Source organism: Elephas maximus, chromosome 1, assembly GCF_024166365.1.
Source record: "Elephas maximus indicus isolate mEleMax1 chromosome 1, mEleMax1 primary haplotype, whole genome shotgun sequence".
NCBI lineage: Eukaryota > Metazoa > Chordata > Mammalia > Proboscidea > Elephantidae > Elephas > Elephas maximus.
In genome coordinates, this window is record NC_064819.1 from 92853781 (window position 1) to 92875000 (window position 21220).

The following is a 21220-nucleotide window of genomic DNA, read 5'->3' on the forward strand; positions in this document are numbered from 1 at the left end:
CCGCTGCTTGCAGACAAGGAGACCCTGTTCTTGGAAGTTCACTAGCAGGAAGTAGATTGGGGTCTGAAGACCATCATGGGCTACAATGAGCTCAGCGATGAGTCTGGCCCAGGTGTCGGACCATCATTCCCCTGGATCCCAAGGGTGGGCCCTTCCTCTGTCCCCAATTTCTCATTTCTTCCTTTCAACCTCCTGGGCTCCAGGGGCCACCCCACACCCTCTCCACTCTCTGAGACCCTAGGGCCCAGGCATCCTGCCTCTTTCTATCTCCTCCTGGACCAAGCTTCCGGAACTTAGTCTAGGCCACCTCAGGTCTCGCTCCCTGCCACCCCCAACCCTGCACTTATGGCCCCTGCAGCTTGGTGCCAAATCTCATTTTTTCCCTGACGACTAACCTAAGGGTTTGGGGGTCACGGGCCAGGGGAGGCCTCCCCAGGGCCCCATTCCCTGCAGCTGAACCATGGCTGCGAGCTGGGCAACAGTGGTAGGTTCTGGCGCTAAGGCTACCACGGGGATGAATTCACCGCTTATGACCCGGTGACCTGCGTGCGCCTGGGGCATGATGCTCTCTGCGCCTGAGAGGCAGCGGAGGCAGCTTGTGGTCGGGCGCCCCCTGTCTGCAGTGCGCGGGTGGCTGGACTGCGAGTGCAGCGCGGCTCTTCGGGCCCTGCTGGCTGTGGGACTTAGGGGTCAGGCACCAGTCAGTAAGGAACCCCCAAGCACACACACAACCATCATTCCCAAATCACACAGTGAGAAAGACTCCCACGCCCAACCCTGCCAGTCCCAGATCCATATCTCAACGTGTTCAGGTCTCGGTTTCAGTTGACAGTATGATGGGTTAGAAAGCATTACTCGTGATAAACCAAAACAAACCCGTTGCCATGGAGTCGATTCCGACTCATAGTGACCCTAGAGGGCAGAGGAAAACTGCCCCATAGAGTTTCCAGCGCGGGCCTGGTGGATTCGAACTGCCAAGCTTTTGGTCAGCACGCGTATCTCTTAACCGTAGGGCCTCCAGGGTTTCCATTACACGATATAACACCAAAAACACCAAACCCACTATGGTTGAGTCAATTTGGACTGATAGCGACCCTATAGGACTGAGTAGAACTGCCCCATAGAGCTTCCAAGGAGCACCTGGTGGATTCAAACTGCCATAGGACCGCCAGGGTTTCCATTACATGATATAAAACCAAAAACACCAAACCCATTATAATCCAGTCGATGCGGACTCATAGTGACCCTACCTAAAAATGATATAAAAAAAAAAAATGATATAGAGGGGGGAAAATAGAACGAGGAAGGAGGTGTAGGGGAAGGGGTGGTAATTTGAAGTAAGATGATCAGGTAGGTGACATTTGAGCAATCTCTTTAAGAAGGTGAGGGGCTGGGCCATGCAGTTAACTCAGGGAAGAACTTCCAGGGATCACCCTTTTCGAATACCCGAGGCTCCCCATGGGGACAAGCACTGACCCTGCAGCAGGAATAGAAGCAGGTGGACTGACGCAAAGAAGCCCAGGTGGTGCAGTGATTAAAGCGGTTGACTGCTAACTGAAAGGTGGGAGATTCAAAGCCACCACCCAAGAGAAAGGTGTGGCAGTCTGCTTCATAAAGACTTACAGCCTTGGAAACTCTATGGGGTCATTATGAGTCGGAATTGACTCCACTGCAGTGGGTTTGGTTGGTTTGATTTTGGATGACTTCCCGCAGGAAGTTGTGGGGACCTGGATTTCTGTGTTCCCTGACCACATTACTGCCTTGAGTTCTTAAAAACCCCAGGATTGAAAGAAGAGGAAGGCGCTGGTGTGTGGACGAGGCTGGGAGGGAAGAAGCTGAGGTGTAGTCCCACCTCCACCCTGTCTCTGTGCTCTTCCTTGGATCTAGTGGCCCCCAGGGTCATGGTGACCCAGCAGAAGGACCCTGAGGGCAATCAGAGCCTGCGATACTGTGTATTCGGTTTCCCACCTGCCAATATTATGCTGACCTGGCTGGGGGATCAGAAGGAGCTGATCCTGGATTCAGGACTCAGGGGAATCCAACCTGGGGGAAATGAGATGTACCAGAGCTGGGCAGCTGTGGGCATCCTCCCAGAAGAGGAGCTGAGATACACCTGCCTGGTGGAGCACCTGGGCCTGAACAGGCCCCTCAGTGTGACTTGGGGTGAGGTGTTGTCCCAGGACCAGGAATGAGTGGGGGGTGAATCTCATCCAAACCCTGCCCATATTCTCCGCCCTTCTAGTCAAGCCCCTCCCTTCTCTCCTAAATGGAGACACTGGAAATGTTCTCAGTGGTCCTCTGATCACTCACATCTCAGCCCTCACTGGCAAGTCCGCCTCACTCCAACCTCCTTCATTCCTCTGGACCTTCTGCCACATGCCCAGGGTCTGACCTCTCTCTCTTCTACCCTCCAGGAGTAATGGCTCACTTCCCACTGATGAGCCAGCTCTAGGTAAGTCTGTGCTCTAGTTGAGGTTCAGAGAAGGAAAATATTCATGGACGAAGAGTTGGAGAGGGAGAACGCGCACAGCCCAAGAAGAAGTTGAAGGGTTGAGGGAGGTGATGAAGAAAGATGTTCCCACATCATTTCTCTCTCACAACCTGTTGTTATAGGTTGAATTCTGTCTCCCCAAAATATGTGTTTTAAATCCTAACCTCTATGCCTGTGGTTATAATGCCATTTAGGAATGGGTTGTCTTTGTTACACTAATGAGGCAGGAGACATAGGGTGTCTCTTGAGTCAATGTCTTTTGAGATATAGAAGAGATTGAACAAGCGAGCAGGGCAGAGATGGGGGCAAGAGAGATGCTATGTCGCATGGAGATCCCCAGGGAGCCAAGGAATAGAAACTGAAGACACAAAGACCTTCCCCCAGAACTGACAGAGAGAGAACGCCTTCCACTAGGGCCAGCACCCTGAACTGGACTTCTAGCCTCCTAACCTGTGAGAAAATAATTGTCTGTTCAAACCACCCTCTTGTGTTCTTTCTGTTAGAGTACCACTAGACACCTAAGACTCAGCCCAAGGAAGCCATCATTCCCCTATACCCAAGGACATGGGAAGAGCAGCAGGAACTGGGAGATATTTCAAGTGGAAGAAAAATGCAAATGTTTCCTCTCTGTTTGCTTTACTCCTCTTACGTTGCTGGCCAGTGTTTGTGATATAAGATACACTGGTTTGCTCACAAACCCCAGAATCTCAGATTTGGAGACTTTCTGTCAACTGGAAAGATATTTTTTTGGAAAGCCTCCAAATAGCAGGGAATAATATTAAGGATATTCTAATACCTGGAGACTTGAAACAAATGATTTCCAGAAGGGGTCAAAACATTCATGGAGAAAAGACCATCGATGTTTGGCTCTTAAAGCCTTTAGGCCCCAAAGCCCACTCTTCAGACATAGATTACATAGGCCTATAAATCAAACAATCACACTTGTGAGGAACATGCTTCTGAGTTCAACTAAACATACGAGGCCAAATGGGCAACTCCTGTCCTAAAGTAAGACCAGAAGGCAGGACGGGACAGGAACTGGAGGAAAGGACACTAGGAACCCAGGGTGGAAAGTGGGGTCGTGCTGTCACACTGTGGGGATTGCAACCAATGTTACCAAACGACATGTGTATAAATTTTTGAATGAGAAATTAACTTGAGCTGCAAACTTGCACCTAAACACAATAATTTCTTTTTTAAAAAACCCTTTAGGCACTTAATAATGATATGGTATTAAAGTCAGAAGAATTTGTTTTCTTTTAGCTTTTATTTTGAAATAATTTTAAATTTAGGGAAAAGTTGTAAGTTAGTACAAGGAAATCTCATATAATCCTTTCTCATATTCACCAAAAATATCATTTCTGCAATATTTGTTTGTAGATAATGATTTTAGAGAAAGTTGAAAATATTCTCCTTTTATGCCTAAATATTTTAGTGTATGTTCCCTAAGAACGAGGGCATTATCTCTCATAATCAGAGCACAACAATCAAATCCAGGAAAATTAGCATTGCATAAGTGCAAAAACAGCATGGCGTCACAGGTCCTCTAACCCCAGGAGCGGAGCAGAAAATCACCAAGGCCGATTCCTGTGAGGTGGAGGTCAAGCATACCTCCACTCTCCAACCTTTTCACCAATTCTGACATCAGCCGTCCGTCTCAGAGCACTTTACGCTTCCCTGCTAGGTTCATAATTCCTTGCAATGGACACACAGAATTCACAGAACATGCCCACAGTTATGGGGTTTATTAGGAAAGTAGCAGCTTACAATTCAGGTCAACTGGGCGATAACAGGGACAACTCAGGGTACAGTTCTCCTATGAGGGCAATGTCTCAGTTGCTGATGCTGGGCCTTCCTCTTGGCCTGGGCCCTGCACTATCAGCCTGGCCTCTGCCCCTGCTTGGGCTTGGCCTCTGCCCCCACTTGAGCCTGGCCTTTTCCCTGCTCGGAAAAGTGTTCAAAGCTCTTTAGCTCCACAGATAGATGTCCAGAGGCACCCCATTCCACCAGGAAGCCTACTGTCTGAAGGCACTCGGTTCTCTGTCTCTATGGGTCTGGCCTGCCGTTCCCGTGTCGCTGTCATCTCACACCTTCTCCAGTGTTAAAGCTCTGTCTCCTGGGTCTACGAGGTTCTCAGCACAAGGACCCTGGGTCCAAAGCACATGCTCCCCTCGTGGCTTTTCTTCTTGACGGTAGTAAGGCTCTCCCCCTCCTCTGGGATTGGCTCCCTTTAAGCCGCGCAGAGGGGTGAAACTGATCAATCTCCTACAAGGGTTTCATGCATTTTATTTGCATAGTCCCACCCCTTCCCCACAAGGGTTCCATATACCTTATTTGCATTATAGCAGGTTGTCCAACCTCCTTGGTGGGCCACAGCACCTTATTTGCATAGTCCCATCCAATCAGTTTGTGGAAGTCACAAAACCATGGCTAGAAGCGTCATATGAAGTAATTCACTGCACTGCAATCAGCATAACTGTCCTTATTCAACCTTCACAAATTGTCACAGTAATGTTCTTTATAGGCATTTCTTCCAGTCGAGATCTAATCCAGGAATACACATTGCACTCGGTGGTCAGCCTCCTTTAAAACCAAAACCAAACACATTGCTGTCGAGTTGATTCTGACTCATAGCAACCCTGTAGGACAAAGTAGAACTGCCCCATAGGGTTTCCAAAGAGTGGCTGGTGGATTCAAACTGCCAATATTTTTTTTTTTTTGGTTAGCAGCGAAGTGCTTAACCACTCTGCCACCAGGGCTCCACCACATAGCTGGAGGAGCTGGTAAAACCAAACTCGGCAGGTAAGCTAGCAGGCCACTTGCTCACATACTTCAGAGACAGGAAACCCAAGATCAGCAGGTAAGCTGCTAGCTCAAATCCCAAGAACTGGAGGTGAGACAAACATGAGCCAAGTGCAGTGTACAGAAGGAGCAAAAGCCTGCAAGGCTTGTCGAAAAGTCTACCTATATTGAATGCAGGTCACACCCCTAAGGAAACTCCCTTTCAACTGATTGGCTTCCCACAGCAGATCCCATCTTGGAGGTGATCACATTATATCAGGTCTTATCATAGAAGTGATTACATCATTAAACAACTGCCAGACTACATGATAACTGCCAAACCACTGAGAATCATGGCCCAGCCAAGCTGACACACAACCTTAACAATCACAAAACCTTTTATTCTACACATCAGAGAACCAATGTGAGGGTTCTGCCAACTGCTTAATATGTCTATTTTGATTGCATATTTGGAAACTCAAGAAATGACCGCCAAGTAGTTGTGTGGACACAGAGAATCTGCTGAAAGATGGAAGGACCTAAAATAAGACCCCACTTATTTCCCGTTCCCCATATGTCTCTCTTCTAATGGGGGTCCATGATGTTTCTTTAATTCTCCTAGGCATCTTGATCAAATTGAACCCTATATCCATTAGCCCCAGGTAGGGAAAAGGGTGGAAGATGTGTTCTAGACAGTTGTGTAGTCTAAGCAAGCTTCAGCAAAGGCGTGGAGGAGTCCTTGAGCTGAAATCAGCTGACAAATGACTCCTATGTCTCTCAGGACGGAATCTTCCTTAGTATCCTGATCACGCTAAGTCACTGATGGCTAGCAGCCCATGGGAGATGTAGCCTCACCACAAACATTATGATGGCTTTCAAAATGCAGTAACTGAGGCCCTTGGGAAATTATGATACCTGTAGGGTCGCTATGGGTCAGAATCAACTTGATGGTAATGGGTTTTTTTTTTTTTTAATAGTAGAAGTTCAGAAAGGCACATTCTCATGACTGTCACAGTTTATAGCATGGTTCAAGTTCTCTCTGTCCTTACTATTTTCTCTGCTTATTCTATCAGTTACTGAGAGAGGAAGATTGATATCTCCAAATGTAATTATTAATTTGTTTATTTCTGTTTTCAGTTGTGTCAGTCCAGGCTTCATCTACTTCAAGCCTGCGTTAGGTTTATAGAGCCCTGGTGGTGAAGTGATTCAGCACTCAGCTGTTAACTGAAAGGTCGACAGTTGAAACCCACCAGCTGCTCCATAGAAGAAAGATGTGGCAGTCTGCTTCTGTAAAGATTTACAGCCTTTGAACCCCTGTGGGGAAGTTCTATTCTGTCCTGTAGGGTAGATATGAGTTGGAATCAACTTGACAGCAATGGGTTAAGTTTATTTATAATTGTTATTTCTTGCTTTATAGACACTTCTATTACTATAAAATGTCCCTCTTTGTGTCTAATGCAGTCCCTGGGTGGCACAAATGATTTGTGCTCATCTACAAATCTAAAGGTTGACAGTTCACACCCACCCGGTGGCACCACAGAAGAAAGGCCTGGAGACCTGCTTCTGTAGAGACTACAGCTAAGAAACCCCTATGGAAAGCTACCCTCTAACACATAGGGTTGCCATGAGCCTGAATCAGCTCGATGGCAACAGGTTTGGTTTTTATTTTTTGTGCGGATCTAACAACATTCCTTGTGTTACAGTCTATTTTGTCTCATGTTAATGTATTCGTGCTAGTTTTCTTGTGATTATTGTCCAATGGTATATAGTTTTCCATGCTTTTAATTTCAAGCGAGCATTGTCTTTGTATTTAAAGTGTGTATCTTTTATACAGCATATCGTTAGGTCTTGTCATATTTTCCAATCTGACAGCATCTGCCTTTAGAGTGGAGTTTTTAGTGCAGCCACATTTAATATAATTATTGATGTGCTTAGATTTAGATCTGTCATTTTTGTACTTATTTTCTATTTGTCTCATCTCTTGCTTAGTCTGTTTGTCCTTTGCTACTTTCTTTTAGGTTAAGCAAAGACTTCTGGTATACTATTTTCTTTCTCTATTTGCTTTTTACCTATATTTCTACTTTAAATATGTTTTAACCAAAATTTATATATTTTATAATTTAAAGACATTATAAAAAGAAAAATATTTATAAAATTTTGTATTTGCTCACATGATTAACTTTTCCAGGCCTAATCATCATTTTTCTACCTATGCAAATGCATCTTCCCCAGACCTCTTTGTCCTTGATCTTCCAATCTGGTTTCTTCCAAGCAACTGACCAACCAGCTAAGCTATTCTCCATTGTTCATGAGTCCATGCATATCTTTACTTCACATCACTTTTCTCTTTACACGGTGTGGATGATTAAGTAAACCCCTTGAAGTTCTGCTCATTGAGAGAATTGCCTCTCACCACTCTCTCTGAGTCATCCCTGAGTGGGTCTCTAGTGCAGTAGTACTATACATTTGGCTCACACCAACATACTGAGCTGATTCTTCCGTGAACTAAGCTCAATTTTTTCCTTTTCTGTGAACTACCCATAGGAATTCCCAATATCACCTTTCTTCTTTTTTAATAAGGAAATATAATGATATAAATACTCCCTACATTTTGCTTTAGAAGATATGCAAAAATTTGATATATTGTGTTTTAATTTTCATTCATTTTGAAATACATTCTTATTTTCCTTTTATTTCTTCTTTGATCAATGGATTACTTAGAAGTGTATGAATTCATTTCCAAAAAAAATTGAGGAATGTCTAGAGATCCTACTGTTCGTAATTTCAAATTTAATTCCATTGTGCCTAAATAACATACTTTATATGACTTGAATTCTTTTAAATATATTGGGACTTGCTTTATGGCCCAGAATATGATTGACCTTGAAAAATTCCTGTGTGCTTGAAAAGAATGCATATTCTCCTAGGATTTCAGGGATTAATTTGTTATATTTTCGTGGGGGTTCCAATAAATGTCAGTTAGGTAAAGTTCATTGATAGAGTCGTTCAAGTCTTGTGTATCCTTAGTAGTTTTCTGTCTACTTATTCTAACAATTACAGAGATTGAGATATTCAAATCTCCAACTATAATGGGGAGTTCATCTATGCCTTTTTGCAGTTCCATCAGGTTTTGCTTCATATATTTTGAAACTCTGTTATTATATGCATAACATTAAGGATTTTTATGTCCTCTTTATGAACCAACCCTATAATCATTATCAAATGATGGTCATTATCCTTGCTAAAAGTCTTTCTTTTTAAACCTACTGTGCCTGATACTCATCTAGCCACTCGATATTAATGCATAATATTAAAGATATTGATCATTATAATATTAACAGTATTATTATTAGTGTTAGTATATGTCTATGGCTCTTTGTTTTGCTCTTTTATTGGTTCCTTTACACTTTATATTGTGCACTTCTGACTTTTCACAGCCTACCTTCAAGTGATATTATTCCGCTTAAAGATAATGTAAGAACCTGATAATAGTGTACTTCCATCTCTTCCCTCCTGGCTTTTGTGCTATTGTCGTGCATTTTACTTTTACATACGTTAGAAATCCCACACAGTACAGTTATCACTTTTGTTTAAATACTCGATTATGTTTTTAAACAATTTAGTTTCATTTTTGTTTTTGAGAATACACACAGCAGAACAGACACCAATTCAATAATTTCTACACGCACAATTCAATGACACTGATTACGTTCTTCAGGTTATACCACCATTTTCATCTTCCTTTTCTGAATTGCTCCTCCCCCATTAACATAAACTCACTGCCCCCTAAGTTTCCTATCTAATCTTATGAGTTGCTGTTGTCAATTTGATCCCATATAGATTGTTCTTAAAAGACAACAATGCTCAAGGCAGGCATTCTTTACGAGTTAAGCTATGTTTGGTTTTAAGAATACTTCAGGGGATATTTTTTGGTTAAAGTTTTAAAGGTAACCTCATGGCAATAGTTCCAGGGGTTCATCTCGCCCTGGATTTCATAAGGATTTGAAATTTTGTTCTGCTTTTTTTCTCCCTTTTGATTAGGATTCTTCTACAGCATCTTTGATCAAAACGTTCAGTAATGGTAGCTGGCTGGCACCATCCAGTTTTTCTGGTCTCATAGCAAAGGAGGCAGTTGTTCGTGGAGGCAATTAGCCTCACATTCCATTTTCTCCTCCTATTCCTGATCCTCCTTCTTGCTCTGTTGCTGCAGGTGAGTCGATACCAATTGTTCTACCCTGAATGGCCACTTGTAAGCTTTTAAGACCCCAGGGAATATTCATTGAACTAGGAGGTAGGACCAAAACACTAGCTTGATATTCAGCCAATTAACTGGGATGTCCCATGAAGCCATAACCCTAAACCATCAAACCAAGGAACCAAATCCCGTGAAGTGTTTGTTGGAACATAAGCAGACTCAGCAGCTGCTTATATGTACATTGTTGTAAACAAATCAATCACACAACTATTTGCCAATTAAACTTTTTACAGATGTACATGTGGACAGCAAATACTTAATCAGCTGTGCATCTCTATCCTTAATCAATGTGATTTTTCCATCACTGTAAATAAAAACTTGGGACCCCATATGCAATCATTCCCTCCCCTTGTGCCATTTCTGAGGTTCCATCTCCTCCCTGAAACCCCTCAGACATGGCACAGGGGCTCCTGAGCTTTCCTCTCCCCCAACCCCTCCTCCACCCCCCAAGTCTGACCCCTGTGGAATCCAGGGATGCATAGAAGGCATCTTCATTCCTCCATGGATGCCCAGCCTCAGGGTCAGCCTTCCCCAGCCTCACTCAGACCACAGCCAGACCCGTCCTGAATGCCAGAGCAGACCGGTGGTGCCCCCATGTGACTGCAGGCTGAGGGCCAATGACAAGAGTTCCCTGTTTACCCTCTCACCCCGGACCTCCCCAGGGTCCCTGGACTCCGAGTAGCAGGACAAGGCTCTGCACACAAGAAGGTGTTCCCTTCCAGGGTCAGATTCAGGTGAGAAGTGTTTCCCTAAAGCCACATTGACGTAGATGTCTTTTCCCATTGAATGACCATGGATTTGGGCCTCAGTGCAGACCAAGGTCTTCAGACTCTAAGAAATGGTTCACGGTTCTGGAGCTGTCCCCGCAAATATACCTCTTGCCTCAATACCCAGTCCCACAGGCTCCTAGGATGGGACCTAGGACTCCTGAGTTCCTGTCACTTATTCCTGTAGCTGATTCTGGAAATGGTGACTCCTACTCCCGGGAATCAATGAGTGAGTCTCCAGACCTGGAATCTGGGGAAGTACCCCCTGGGGCCATTAAGTTCTCAAAGGAGAGGAGACTCCTGGAGAACTGAAGAACCCAAAAGAGAAGAAGAAAATTGTCAATGCCAAGAGGAGGGGAGAGGAAGAAGCCAGGGAGGACAGCAGGACACGGAGGGCTGGCACAGGAGACACCTGTGGAGAGGAGTTTGAAGAGGGTTCCCAGGTACTGGGCCATGTGAGTGAGAGACAGGTGTCTGTGCCACCATGGGTGGACCAGCCCTAGTCCCAAATTCCCCTCACAGATATGTGTGAACTCAGCCCCAAGCAACCTGCAGTCATGGCCTCAGTTGTGCCTTCATTATCTACAACAAGCAGAGTTGCTGTACTAGACCCAGTGGCCCTGGAGGACCATGAGGAAGACATGGGGACTGTACACCATCCTGGACACAAGGATCTCAGCAGTAAGACGTATTCCAGCTAACCGACTACCCATTTCCCAGTATCCCAGGGCTGGCCCTGTCCCCTCTCCAGCTCCCACCCACAGATTCTGGGATCCTTCCTCTTTCTCCTTCAGACCCCAGCACCGGGATCTTAAGTCTAGATGCCCTCAGACCCTACTCTCTGCTACCCAACCCCTGAACTTAGGAACTCTATAGCCCCGGCCTCAAAGTTCAGTTTTGGTGGCTGACCCAGGGGTTTGGGGGTCACAGGAAGGGAAGGCTCCTCAGGGCTACACATGCTGTGGCTAAGCCAAGGCTTCGAGCTGGGCAGCAGCTGCATGTTCTGGTGCTAGGGCTCTGGCTCCTATGGAAGGACTTCCCTATTGACCACCCTACGACCTGGCTGAGCATCCATACTCCTGAGGCACCATATGCACCAGAGACAGCAGGTGTGCATGGCATTGCCTGTCCACTACGTGGGTGAGGCTGGACCAGGGCAGGGTGCCACCGAGGGTTCTGCTGGTTGCAGGTGGGCCTCATGGACACAGCATAATTAGTGAGACATTGAGGATGAAACCTCTGCTGGTGCAAATGTGCACAATTACATACCAGGGCTAAGTAACACCTCCCCACCCTCTACTTAGCATTGCCAGATTAGAAGCAATTAAAAAATGAAGACACCCTACACCCTTCCAACAACACAGTATCCTTCTTTAAAGCTGTGGAAGTTCCTACCATCTGTGTTTGTCTTTAGATTGTGAACACAGGTCAGAGAAGCCCTCACCTCACAGCAGGCTGCTCTAAGCAGTTAGTTAAAATGCAGTTCTATGGACCAGGCCTTGTTCGCCTGTGAGAAGTGAAGGAAGGGCTGTATTTTGGCAAAGTTCAAGGCCTGAGATCTTGCATTCCCTACTGGATTTCTGGGTTGAAATCTATGAGTTAATTGATGCATGTTTCCTCCCTTCCTCTCAGAAATCAAAAGTCATGAGAGTGTAGAGATTCAGGAATTTCAAATCTATCTTAAAAGAAATTAGTCAGGGTTTCAACTCCACTGATGGCAGACTGGACTCTTTCAGGCCAACCCTTCCTCCAGAACAACTACAAAAGCTGGTCAAGAGGTAAGAACATCCACTTGAAGGCACTGGAGTTACCAGGGCAATGAAGACTTGGTGGAGCCAGATTTAGAAAGAAGAAATCCCAGATGTGTGGGCCCAATATTTGTGACAGTCTTTGCTTCAAAGCACTTGTCAAGTTGAGTGGTAGCTGAGAGTCTGAGAAGCTGAGTAAGCCTTTTGGCAGATGCTACAGGAAGAGAGAGAAAAACTGAAGCATAGAATGCTACACAGAAATGCAAATAAATGAACTGTTACTGTGCACATACACATGGATGAATCCCAGCAAAAAAAAAAAAAGTGAGCAAAAAAAGTCAGACACAGAAGAGCAGATATCAGGTGATTCCATCTGTATAAATTCAAGAACACACCAAACTAACTGATGAATTAAACCAAATCTGTTGCTGTTGAGTTGATTCTGACCCTATAGAACACAGTAGAACTGCCCCAGCAGGTTTCCAAGAAGTGGCTGGTGGATTTGAACTGCAGACATTTTGGTAAGCAGCCAAGCTTTTAATCACTGGGCCGCCAGGGCTCCAAATTGGGCACAGGACCCAGGAACTGCTTGCTTAATGAACCCAACCGCTGAGGCTGATACACATCTACGTTGAGAATTCCTGGTCTACATTCTTGCTACTAGAAGACTAATCTGAAGACTGGCAGCATCAGCATTAGCCTTTTTACAGACTCTCATGCTCTATTCCAGACCTTTTGAATATTAATGAGATTTCCAGGTGATTCCCGTGCACAGTACAGTTTAGACTCCCTGATCTGTGTGCTTTATAGACACGGTACCAGAACTCTCCAGTCTGCATTTTGAGTGTGGGCTTATCAGATTGCTTAGCAATGGACGGTCCAGGGTTCAGTCTTTCTTCCTTCCTTTCTGTAGCTAATCACTCTCTTGGTGACTTCATCCATACTCAAAGCTTTAAATATAATTGATATTATGCTTAATTTCCCAAATCTATTTCTCCAGCCCAGACTTTTCCCTAAAGTCTAGACTCGTATATCCAGCTGACACCTCAAAAAACTGACATTTCTGATAGGCATCTCAGATATAACATCTCTGAAACTGCATGCCTGCGATGCCCCTTCTCCAGCATACTCCTCCCACAGTCTCCCCATCTCTACTGTCATCAGCTCCATCTTCCTATTTACACAGACCAAAACAGTTGGTGTCCTCCCTGGTTCCTCTCTCTTATACCACAAATTTTGTCCTTTAGGAAATCCCATAACATCCAGCAGAATGGGAATTCCAGAACACTTAATTGTGCTCATGAGAAACATTTACAGAGATCAAGAGGCAGTTTTTTGGACAGAACAAGGGGATACTGAGTGGCTTAAACTCAGGGTTGTAGTCTTTCACCATAGCTATTCAGTCTGTATGCTGAGCAAATAATATGAGAAGCTGGAGCATATGAAGAAGAGTGGGGCATCAGGATTGGATGAAGACTCACTAACAACCTGCGTTATGCAGATGACACAACCTTGCTTGCTGAAAGTGAAAAGGACTTGAAGCACTTACTAATGAAGATAAATGACCACAGCCTTCAGTACAGATTACACCTCAACATAAAGAAAACAAAAATCCTCACAACTGGACCAATGAGTAACATCATGATGAATGGAGAAAAGATTGAAGTTGTCAAGGATTTCATTTTACTTGGATTCACAATCAACAGCCGTAGAGGCAGTAGTCAAGAAATCAAAAGACATATTGCATTGGGTAAATCTGCTGCAAAGGACCTCTTTAAAGTGTTGAAGAGCAAAGATGTCACCCTGAAGACTAACATGCGCCTGACCCAAGCCATGGTATTTTCAATAGCATAATATACATGTGAAAGCTGGACAATGAATAAGGAAGACTGAAGAAGAATTGATGCCTTTGAACTGTGGTGTTGGCAAAGAATATTGAATATACCATGGACTGCCAAAAGAATGAACAAATCTGTCTTAGAAGTAGTACAACAAGAATGCTCCTTAGAACTAAGATGGCAAGCCTGTGTCTTACATACTTTGGACATGTTGTCAGGAGGGATCAGTCTCTGAAGAAGGACATCATCCTTGGCAAAGTATAGGGTTAGCAGGAAAGAGGAAGACCCTCAATGAGGTGGATTGACACAGTGGCTGCAACAATAAGCTCAAGCATAAAGATTGTAAGGATGGCTCAGGACTGGGCAGTGTTTTGTTCTGTCTTGCATAGGGTCACTATGAGTCGGAACTGACTTGACGGCACCTAACAACAACAACAAAAACGTAACATCCAGCTTCAAAATATATGCAGAGTCCAACCACTTCCCACTCTTTCCATTGCTTACACCAAACCAGCATCTCTAGCTGGAATGCAGCACATATTTCTTGGATTTCCTCCTGCCTTGCTCACCCCTTGCCTCTTGATTCTATTCTCAGCACAGAAGCCAGTGATCCTTTCAAAAGAGGAGTCACACCATATCTCTTTGTCTCAAAACTGTCCTGTAACTCCCCATCTCACTCAGTAAAAGTCAGAGCCATTCCTATACGCTCAGGGCCTACACAATCTGGCAGCACTTCTGACCTCACCTCTATGACTCTGCTGCAGCTACACTGGCCTCCTCCCTGCTCCCAGAACACAGACACAGCCCTGTCCTGGTGTGTCTGAACTAGATGTCCCCCGCCCCCCCCGGGGAAAGATTATGCCAGACATCTTCGTGGCTAATTCCTTTATGTTCTTCAAATCTTTCCTCAAAGGTCACCCTCTCAATGAAGCCCATGCTGACCACCTGAGTTACAATAGCCATCTTTCCTCTCCCGACATACCCACACTCTGAGTCATCCTCCCATAGCACTTAACAGTTTCTAATCTTAACACTTTTATTTCTATGTTTCAGTGCAACAGGTTTCTTTAAATGGCCTTTCTGGCCTTGGGTTTGTAATCCTCTCAAAATGATTTTTGGGCCACAGTCTGCCAAATGATTGTTCTCTTTGTGCCTTGCAGTGATTGGTCTGTTTGCTAACCACATAAGTGGCTTCCATGTATTGGCTGTTTTCCTGGCTGCATAAGCAGCTTGCAATCCATTCAATAGGACTGGCTGGATGCATAGGTGTCTTAGGTTGGGTTCTCTATATATACAGAAAACCCATATATACAGAGAGAGACTTATACCAAGGAAACACCACATGAGGGTGTAGAAGCTGTAACGACCCAAGTCCGTAGGGCAGGAAAAAGGCTTCTCCTGATTCACATAGCCACAGGGCCTGGTAAACCCAAGATCGGCAGGCCAGAGAGCAGGGTTGTTGCTCACACTCTGTGAAGATCGTTGAATCCCAATAATGGCAGGCAAGACTGCAGGTAAGCTGCTAGCTCAAGTCCCAAGAATCAGAGGTCAGACCAACAGGAGCCAGCTTCAGGATCCAGAATGAGCCCGAGAGCCCCTACCTGAACGCCCGGCCACACTCGATGCAGGCAACACTGCCAAGGAAATTCCCCCTCGAATGATTGGCTACACACAGCAGATGCCATCCTTGGGATGATCACATATTAGCTCTCAACAGGGAAGTGCTCACATTATATGACTGCCAAAACACTGAGAATCATGGCCCAGCCATGTTGACACATAATCTTAACCATCACAGTAGGCTTATGGAAAGCCACACCTTGAAATTAAAAAGCAGTTTGTCTATAGGAGTAAGCAGTCTCATGGAAGTTTGTGGGGGGCCTCCTGTTCAACAAGAGTCTAGAGAAGACTGTGTCCTTTGGGCCTGGGGTCTTTTAGCTGAGAATCTCCTAGACACCCCCTCAAAAGAGTTATAATATGGGTAAAGGGCTGTAACACTGAGCTGATAACACTAAAGACTGAGACGAAACAATGCCAGAGCCAGTGGCAGAGAAGCCTAGAAGGGGCCCAGGGCAGAGCTGGCAGCAAATGTCCAGTAGAGATCCAGCGGCAGAGAGAGCAGTCAGGGCAGCAGTAGGAAAACTGGCCTACTGAGCAGATGGCGGCCGAGCTGGCTTAACTTTGGCAGTAGCAGACTCCCTGGCTGTGCTGAGAACAGTGACCCTAACAGCCAAGAGGTTGCCCTCAGAGGCTTGGACATGTACTGCATAGAGTGCTGTTGGTAGGTGCTGTTGAGTTGATTTTTGACTCACAGCGACCTCATGGGACAGAGTAGAACTGCCCCATAAGGCTTTCTAGGCTGTAATCTTTACAGACGCAGATTGTCAGGCCTTTTTCCCACGGAGCCCCTGAGTGGGGTTCTAACCACCAACGTTTCAGTTAGCAGCCAAGTGTTTAACAGTTGTACCATCGGTGCTCCTTCACTGCACAGGTGTTGCCTGTAAACAGTTTTGCATCAAGAGTTGTCATAATGCTAGCTTAAGCCTGGCACTGGCTCAGGGTTGTCCCCAAAGCTGCTGGTTGAGAGTTTGACCAGTGTCACAGGGGTCCAGACCCAACCGAGGACAGCCACAGAGAGACAATGCGGAGAGAGACAGAGAGAGAAAAACACAGTTATGCTGCACCTGACCTGAGCTGGCGACACACTTGCTTAGAGAAATACATAGCTGCTAACACCTGATTCACAGTATGACCACCCAGTCACACAAAAATGGATATGGGTAATTTGGAATGAGCAAATGGGCCCCCCTTTTAGACATAAGTGGGTTCCTCTCCTACAATGCTAAATGGGGTACTCATGGGGATGGAAGGGACGGGTTAACTTCAAGTATGTTCCTATTTTTTTGGTTTGCTTTGTATAAATAATAATAACACCTTTTGATTGCCAACAATCTGTAAAGTGTCTTTGTGTGTATGGCCCAGTCAGATTGGACAGCAGACTCCTTATACAAACAGTCTCATAATTGCTTAGAATTTAGAATACATTCTGCACGTATGCAAACGTGTATGTGCACACGTGGGGCACAGACCTTGTCCACGCTCAGCTCCTCCACAGCATCCTCCTGTCCCCACTTGCGACAGAATCAGCATAGCAAAGATGCAAATTCTGGAAGGTTCTCAGATCTTCCATTTATTACCTCTCTCAAATTTTGAGTATTTCTCACCTTTAAATAACCCATCAACCCCACCTCTTAGCAAGAAATTGAATAAAAATCATATCCAGATTCTCATTTCAATAGGGAAGTGAGAAGCTGCTCAGCTCAGAACAACACAAAGTTATGATAGGGTTGGAGAAGTTCTAGCCCTGCCTCTGCTGGAACAGGAATGCTGATCAGGGAAAGGACACAAGTCAGTGTGGGGAGGGGGTCCTACTGGGCAGGGGTGGGCTAGTCTCCCCACATCGTCCCATTATGCTGATAGGAACACAGACACGTTCAGACACCGGTTGCAGAAAGATAAGACAGGGGTTCTTGAAGTCGCGAAGTGAGATGTGGACAAATTTTGTATCACTCAGTCCCACACAAGGCAGAACTCTCACGCTGCAGAAGAAAAGAACCAGTAACAATTACAGGTGAGTCACTGTAAGTGTTGATATGCTGAACAGCTCACCACAAGTTCAAAACATCCAAAAATGTCCAAATCCCAAAATCCCCGTAACCCAGTCATTTCCCCTCTACCCAACCCCTCCTCCACATTAGGCCCTCCAGGGTCATACCTTTAGAATCTGTGAGAGGCACATCAGTGCCCTGGGCACTGTCACCACCTGGAGAAGAACAAAAACAGGATCTAGTCAGAGCCTACAGGAGGAGATGAGACTAAATAAAGAATTATGGGGTGGGAGCGGGAGGGGTTAATGGGCTCCTGTCTACAATGTCCTAAGGGTCTGAACATAGGTCCCTCTTCTTCCACCTGTGGGAAGAAAACTTCGTGTGAAAGACCAGGGAGGAGATAGAGCCATAAGTTCTAGAGGAACCAGCTAGTCCTGGACCCCAGGGAAGTATCCAGAACTGTGATTGCAGACAGGATCCAGAAACAAGAGTGAAGATGTGTGGGAACTGGACCAACCATCCTCTTGTAGATCTATCCTCAGCAGCGAACTTCCCCTCTGACCTGTGACTGCTAAGAATCAGCTCTCATCACCAGAATTATCCAAGGTGAGAGGTTTGTCCTTCATGTTCACATGTGCTTTACGTAACAGTAAGTGTTAGCACACAGCACCCCAGACTGGGTAGGTGCCAATATATGGATGATGTCTTCTATAGTGAGGCAGGACAGGAACAAACTCTTACCTGGGGCTTGAAAGCCACCAGTAGGATAAGAAAACTCAGACCCCAGCCCCTCCCCTACCTGAGCTCTTCTTTATCCAGATCACAACTCCAGTGACCACAGCTCCTAGGAGAACCAGGCCAGCAACAATTCCCAGGATGGAAGTGGTGGGCTGAGGAGGCACCTCTAGGAAGGGAAGGAAAGGCAAGGGAAGGGAAGCGGCCCTGGACTCTAGGTCTCACCCTTGACCTTGCGGGAGGTGCCCAGAAGAGCACCCTGAGAAGAGGCTTTGCCCTTGTTCCCTACTTACCCCATCTCAAGGTGAGGGGCTCAGACAGCCCCTCATGCTGCACAAGGCACACATATCTCTGCTCCTCTCCAGAGGGTACTACCAGGGCAGCCCACTTCTGGAAGGTCCCGTCCCCTGCAGGCCTGGTCTCCACAAACTCTGTGTCCTGGGTCTGGTCCTCCCCATCTCGTTGCCAGGTCAGGGTGATCTCCGAAGGGTAGAAGCCCGAGGCCCAGCACTTCAGCGTGACCACACCATCAGAGATGGGGTGGTGGGTCACATATGCCTTTGGGGGATCTGAGTGGAAGGGTCAGAAAATTTAGGAACTTTCCATTGCCTCCACGGGCCGCTTGAGCAGGGCTCACATGACCATCCTGAGAATGAACAGGACAACTGGGGTGGGGGGATGGAGAGCAAAATCCAAACCACAGCCTGCACCCAGGGGTGTAGAACAATCTCCTACTCCTTGGAAAGTTCTAGAATTTGGGTGAGCCCAGGATAACAGGCTCTAGGTCTCTGAGGGGAAGAACAGGTACTTCTAGTCCTGACCAGAGAGACTCAGAAAAGCTGAAGTCAGACTTTCAAAGAGGTTGACTGGGGCAGAGAACAAGGCCTGAGAGAGAAAGTCCACTGAGCCCACTAACAGGTTCAATGGGAACTGTCAATCAGTTATTTCAGCAACCGTCTCCCCCTTCACCCCCAGAGACTGGAGCCCTTAATTATCCCTGAGACCCTTAGCAGTCCTCTGGGCAAGTCTTTCTCTGGTACAGAACCTGGAAACTTGGGTGGACTCCGCTCTCTCCCGACTCATGCCAGGTGAGTATTCTGGCGCTGATGCCATTTTTCTCTCCTCCTTGTGTGACACCATTTGGGGGAACGGTCCCAGCCTGAGAGGAGATAAGGGAGGTGCCCCGTGGCCCCTCTAACCTGCTCGCAGCAGCGTCTCCTTCCCTTTCTCCAGGTATCTATGCAGCCACTCCACACACTCCCCTTCCAGGAAGGCTCTGACGCGCTCCGCCTCACCGGCCTCCTCCCACTCCCGCCGGGTGATCTGAGCCGCGCCGTCCGCCGCTGTCCAGGAGCGCAGGTCCTCGTTCAGGGCAATGTAATCGGTTCCGTCGTAGGCGATCCGACGGTACCCGCGGAGGAAGCGCCCGTCCGACCCTACCTCGCAGGTAGACAGCGCCTGGATGGTGTGAGAACCTGACCGCCCCCGCGGTCGGCCCAGCCAACTTAGCCGTTTCGGCCTAAACTGAAACCTGGAGGGAATCCCCGCGGCTCTTCCCGGGTCGAGGGGCTGGGCGGGTCCCAAGGCCTCAGTGTGAAGTTGGGACCCGGAGATTCAGGGCGACCGGTCTGTGTGGGCGAGGGGACCCGTGACCTGCGATCTGGCGTCACTCACTGGTGTCGCTGTGGCTGTAGTAGCCGCGCAAGGCCTGCAGGCCCACTCGGAGAGCCTGTGCGATGTCCTTGGCTCTGCGCGTCAGCTCTGCCCAATGCTCCGGCCCCTCCTGCACCACCCAAAGAGCCCGCGGCTGCGACCCCGGATTCGCGGCGTCGCTGTCAAAGTGTCCGAACTGCGTGTCGTCCACGTAGCCGACGGCGATGACGCGGGGCTCCCCAACGCCGGGCCGGGACACGGCGGTGAAGAAAAAGTTCAGGGAGTGGGAGCCTGGGAGCGGGGAGTGGCTGAGACCACCGACCCCCTCCCCGTGAGGCGCCCGGCTCCGGGACCGATGGGGGCGGGGAGGGGCGAGGAGGGGCTGGTAGGCGGAGAAGGGGCGGCGGGAGGAGCAGGGCCAGGACACAGGGATGGGAGAGGCGGGGGCCGGGGCGGGGGAGGGGGCCCTGGGAGGGGGTGGTGGTGACGTGGCTTCCCTAGGGTCCTGAGCTCCAACTGGGTGGTCCCTTCTCTCCTCTTCCCTCCACAGAGGCCGTTTCCCTCCTGACCACACACTCACCCGCCCGGGTCTGGGTCAGGGGCAGGGTCCCGGAGAGCAACAAGAGGAGGATCTGGGAAGCCATTAGCATGATCACTGGAGTCTGGGGAGACTGAGTTCCAGTGGGTCCGTGCGCCCCTTATAACCGGGAACCGAGGAGACACTGATTGGTTACTGCAGAAACCGGATACACAATGGGAGTGAGAACTGGTGTCGCGTCAAGTTCTCCAGACAGAAGGAACTGACACAGGTTGTGAGGGGGAGAAGTGAAACTGGGGAGAAGGGGAATCCCCACCTCTTGGCTTCCTCACTCCAGACACCGCCCTCGGGGCCTGAGAGCCAAGCCCAGGTACTACGACTTTGTCCTGACCCCTCTCCTCCTGTATGGACCGCTCTTTGTCACACTGGCTCCCTGAGTCCTACCCTGGGCTGTCAGAGGAAACCGCGGAGAAACCCCCAGGCTGGGGCCGGTCCTTTTCCTTTTCTTCCTTTCTTGGAATGCCTTTCCCTGAACTGGACTCCCTCCCTCCCACCTCTTATTTCTCCCCACCTGGACTTCTCTAGGATAAAATTCACCCCCAAAGAATTTGATGCCAGAGACTGAGCTCGCCTTAGGAATGAAGGTAGAAGAACAGGGTCTCCTCTTTAAACCTAGAAGAGATTGTGTCTGAAGACACCAGATAGATATTCCCACAGAGACAAGTTTCCTTTTTATTAATAGTAATGGCTAGCTCAACTTTGATAACCCCAAACCATCAGTCATTTAATCTGTAAGAGAAGTAATT

At 47.2% G+C, this 21220-nt stretch overlaps 1 protein-coding gene across 4 annotated transcripts in view; it reads right to left on the reverse strand.

Annotated features, from left to right (window-relative positions):
• The window catches only part of LOC126078111 (HLA class I histocompatibility antigen, A alpha chain-like), a 598109-nt gene extending 577270 nt beyond the window's left edge, over positions 1–20839 (reverse strand). Inside the window, exons 1-7 of one of the 4 annotated variants that reach the window (XR_007517967.1) lie at positions 20457–20838; positions 19898–20167; positions 19423–19698; positions 18517–18792; positions 18288–18392; positions 17656–17703; positions 17078–17479 (exon numbers count right to left, since the gene is read on the reverse strand). Coding sequence is in view for 3 of the 4 variants with exons in the window: in XM_049888219.1 (XP_049744176.1) it covers positions 17475–17479; positions 17656–17703; positions 18288–18392; positions 18517–18792; positions 19423–19698; positions 19898–20167; positions 20457–20526 (1050 nt within the window). In the remaining variant the exon portion in view is untranslated. Of the gene's footprint in view, positions 1–17040; positions 17480–17655; positions 17704–18287; positions 18393–18516; positions 18793–19422; positions 19699–19897; positions 20168–20456 lie in introns of those variants that run through there. The other 3 variants (XM_049888219.1, XM_049888262.1, XM_049888253.1) reach the window with 3 other exon arrangements.
• Positions 20840–21220: the final 381 nt, after the last annotated feature.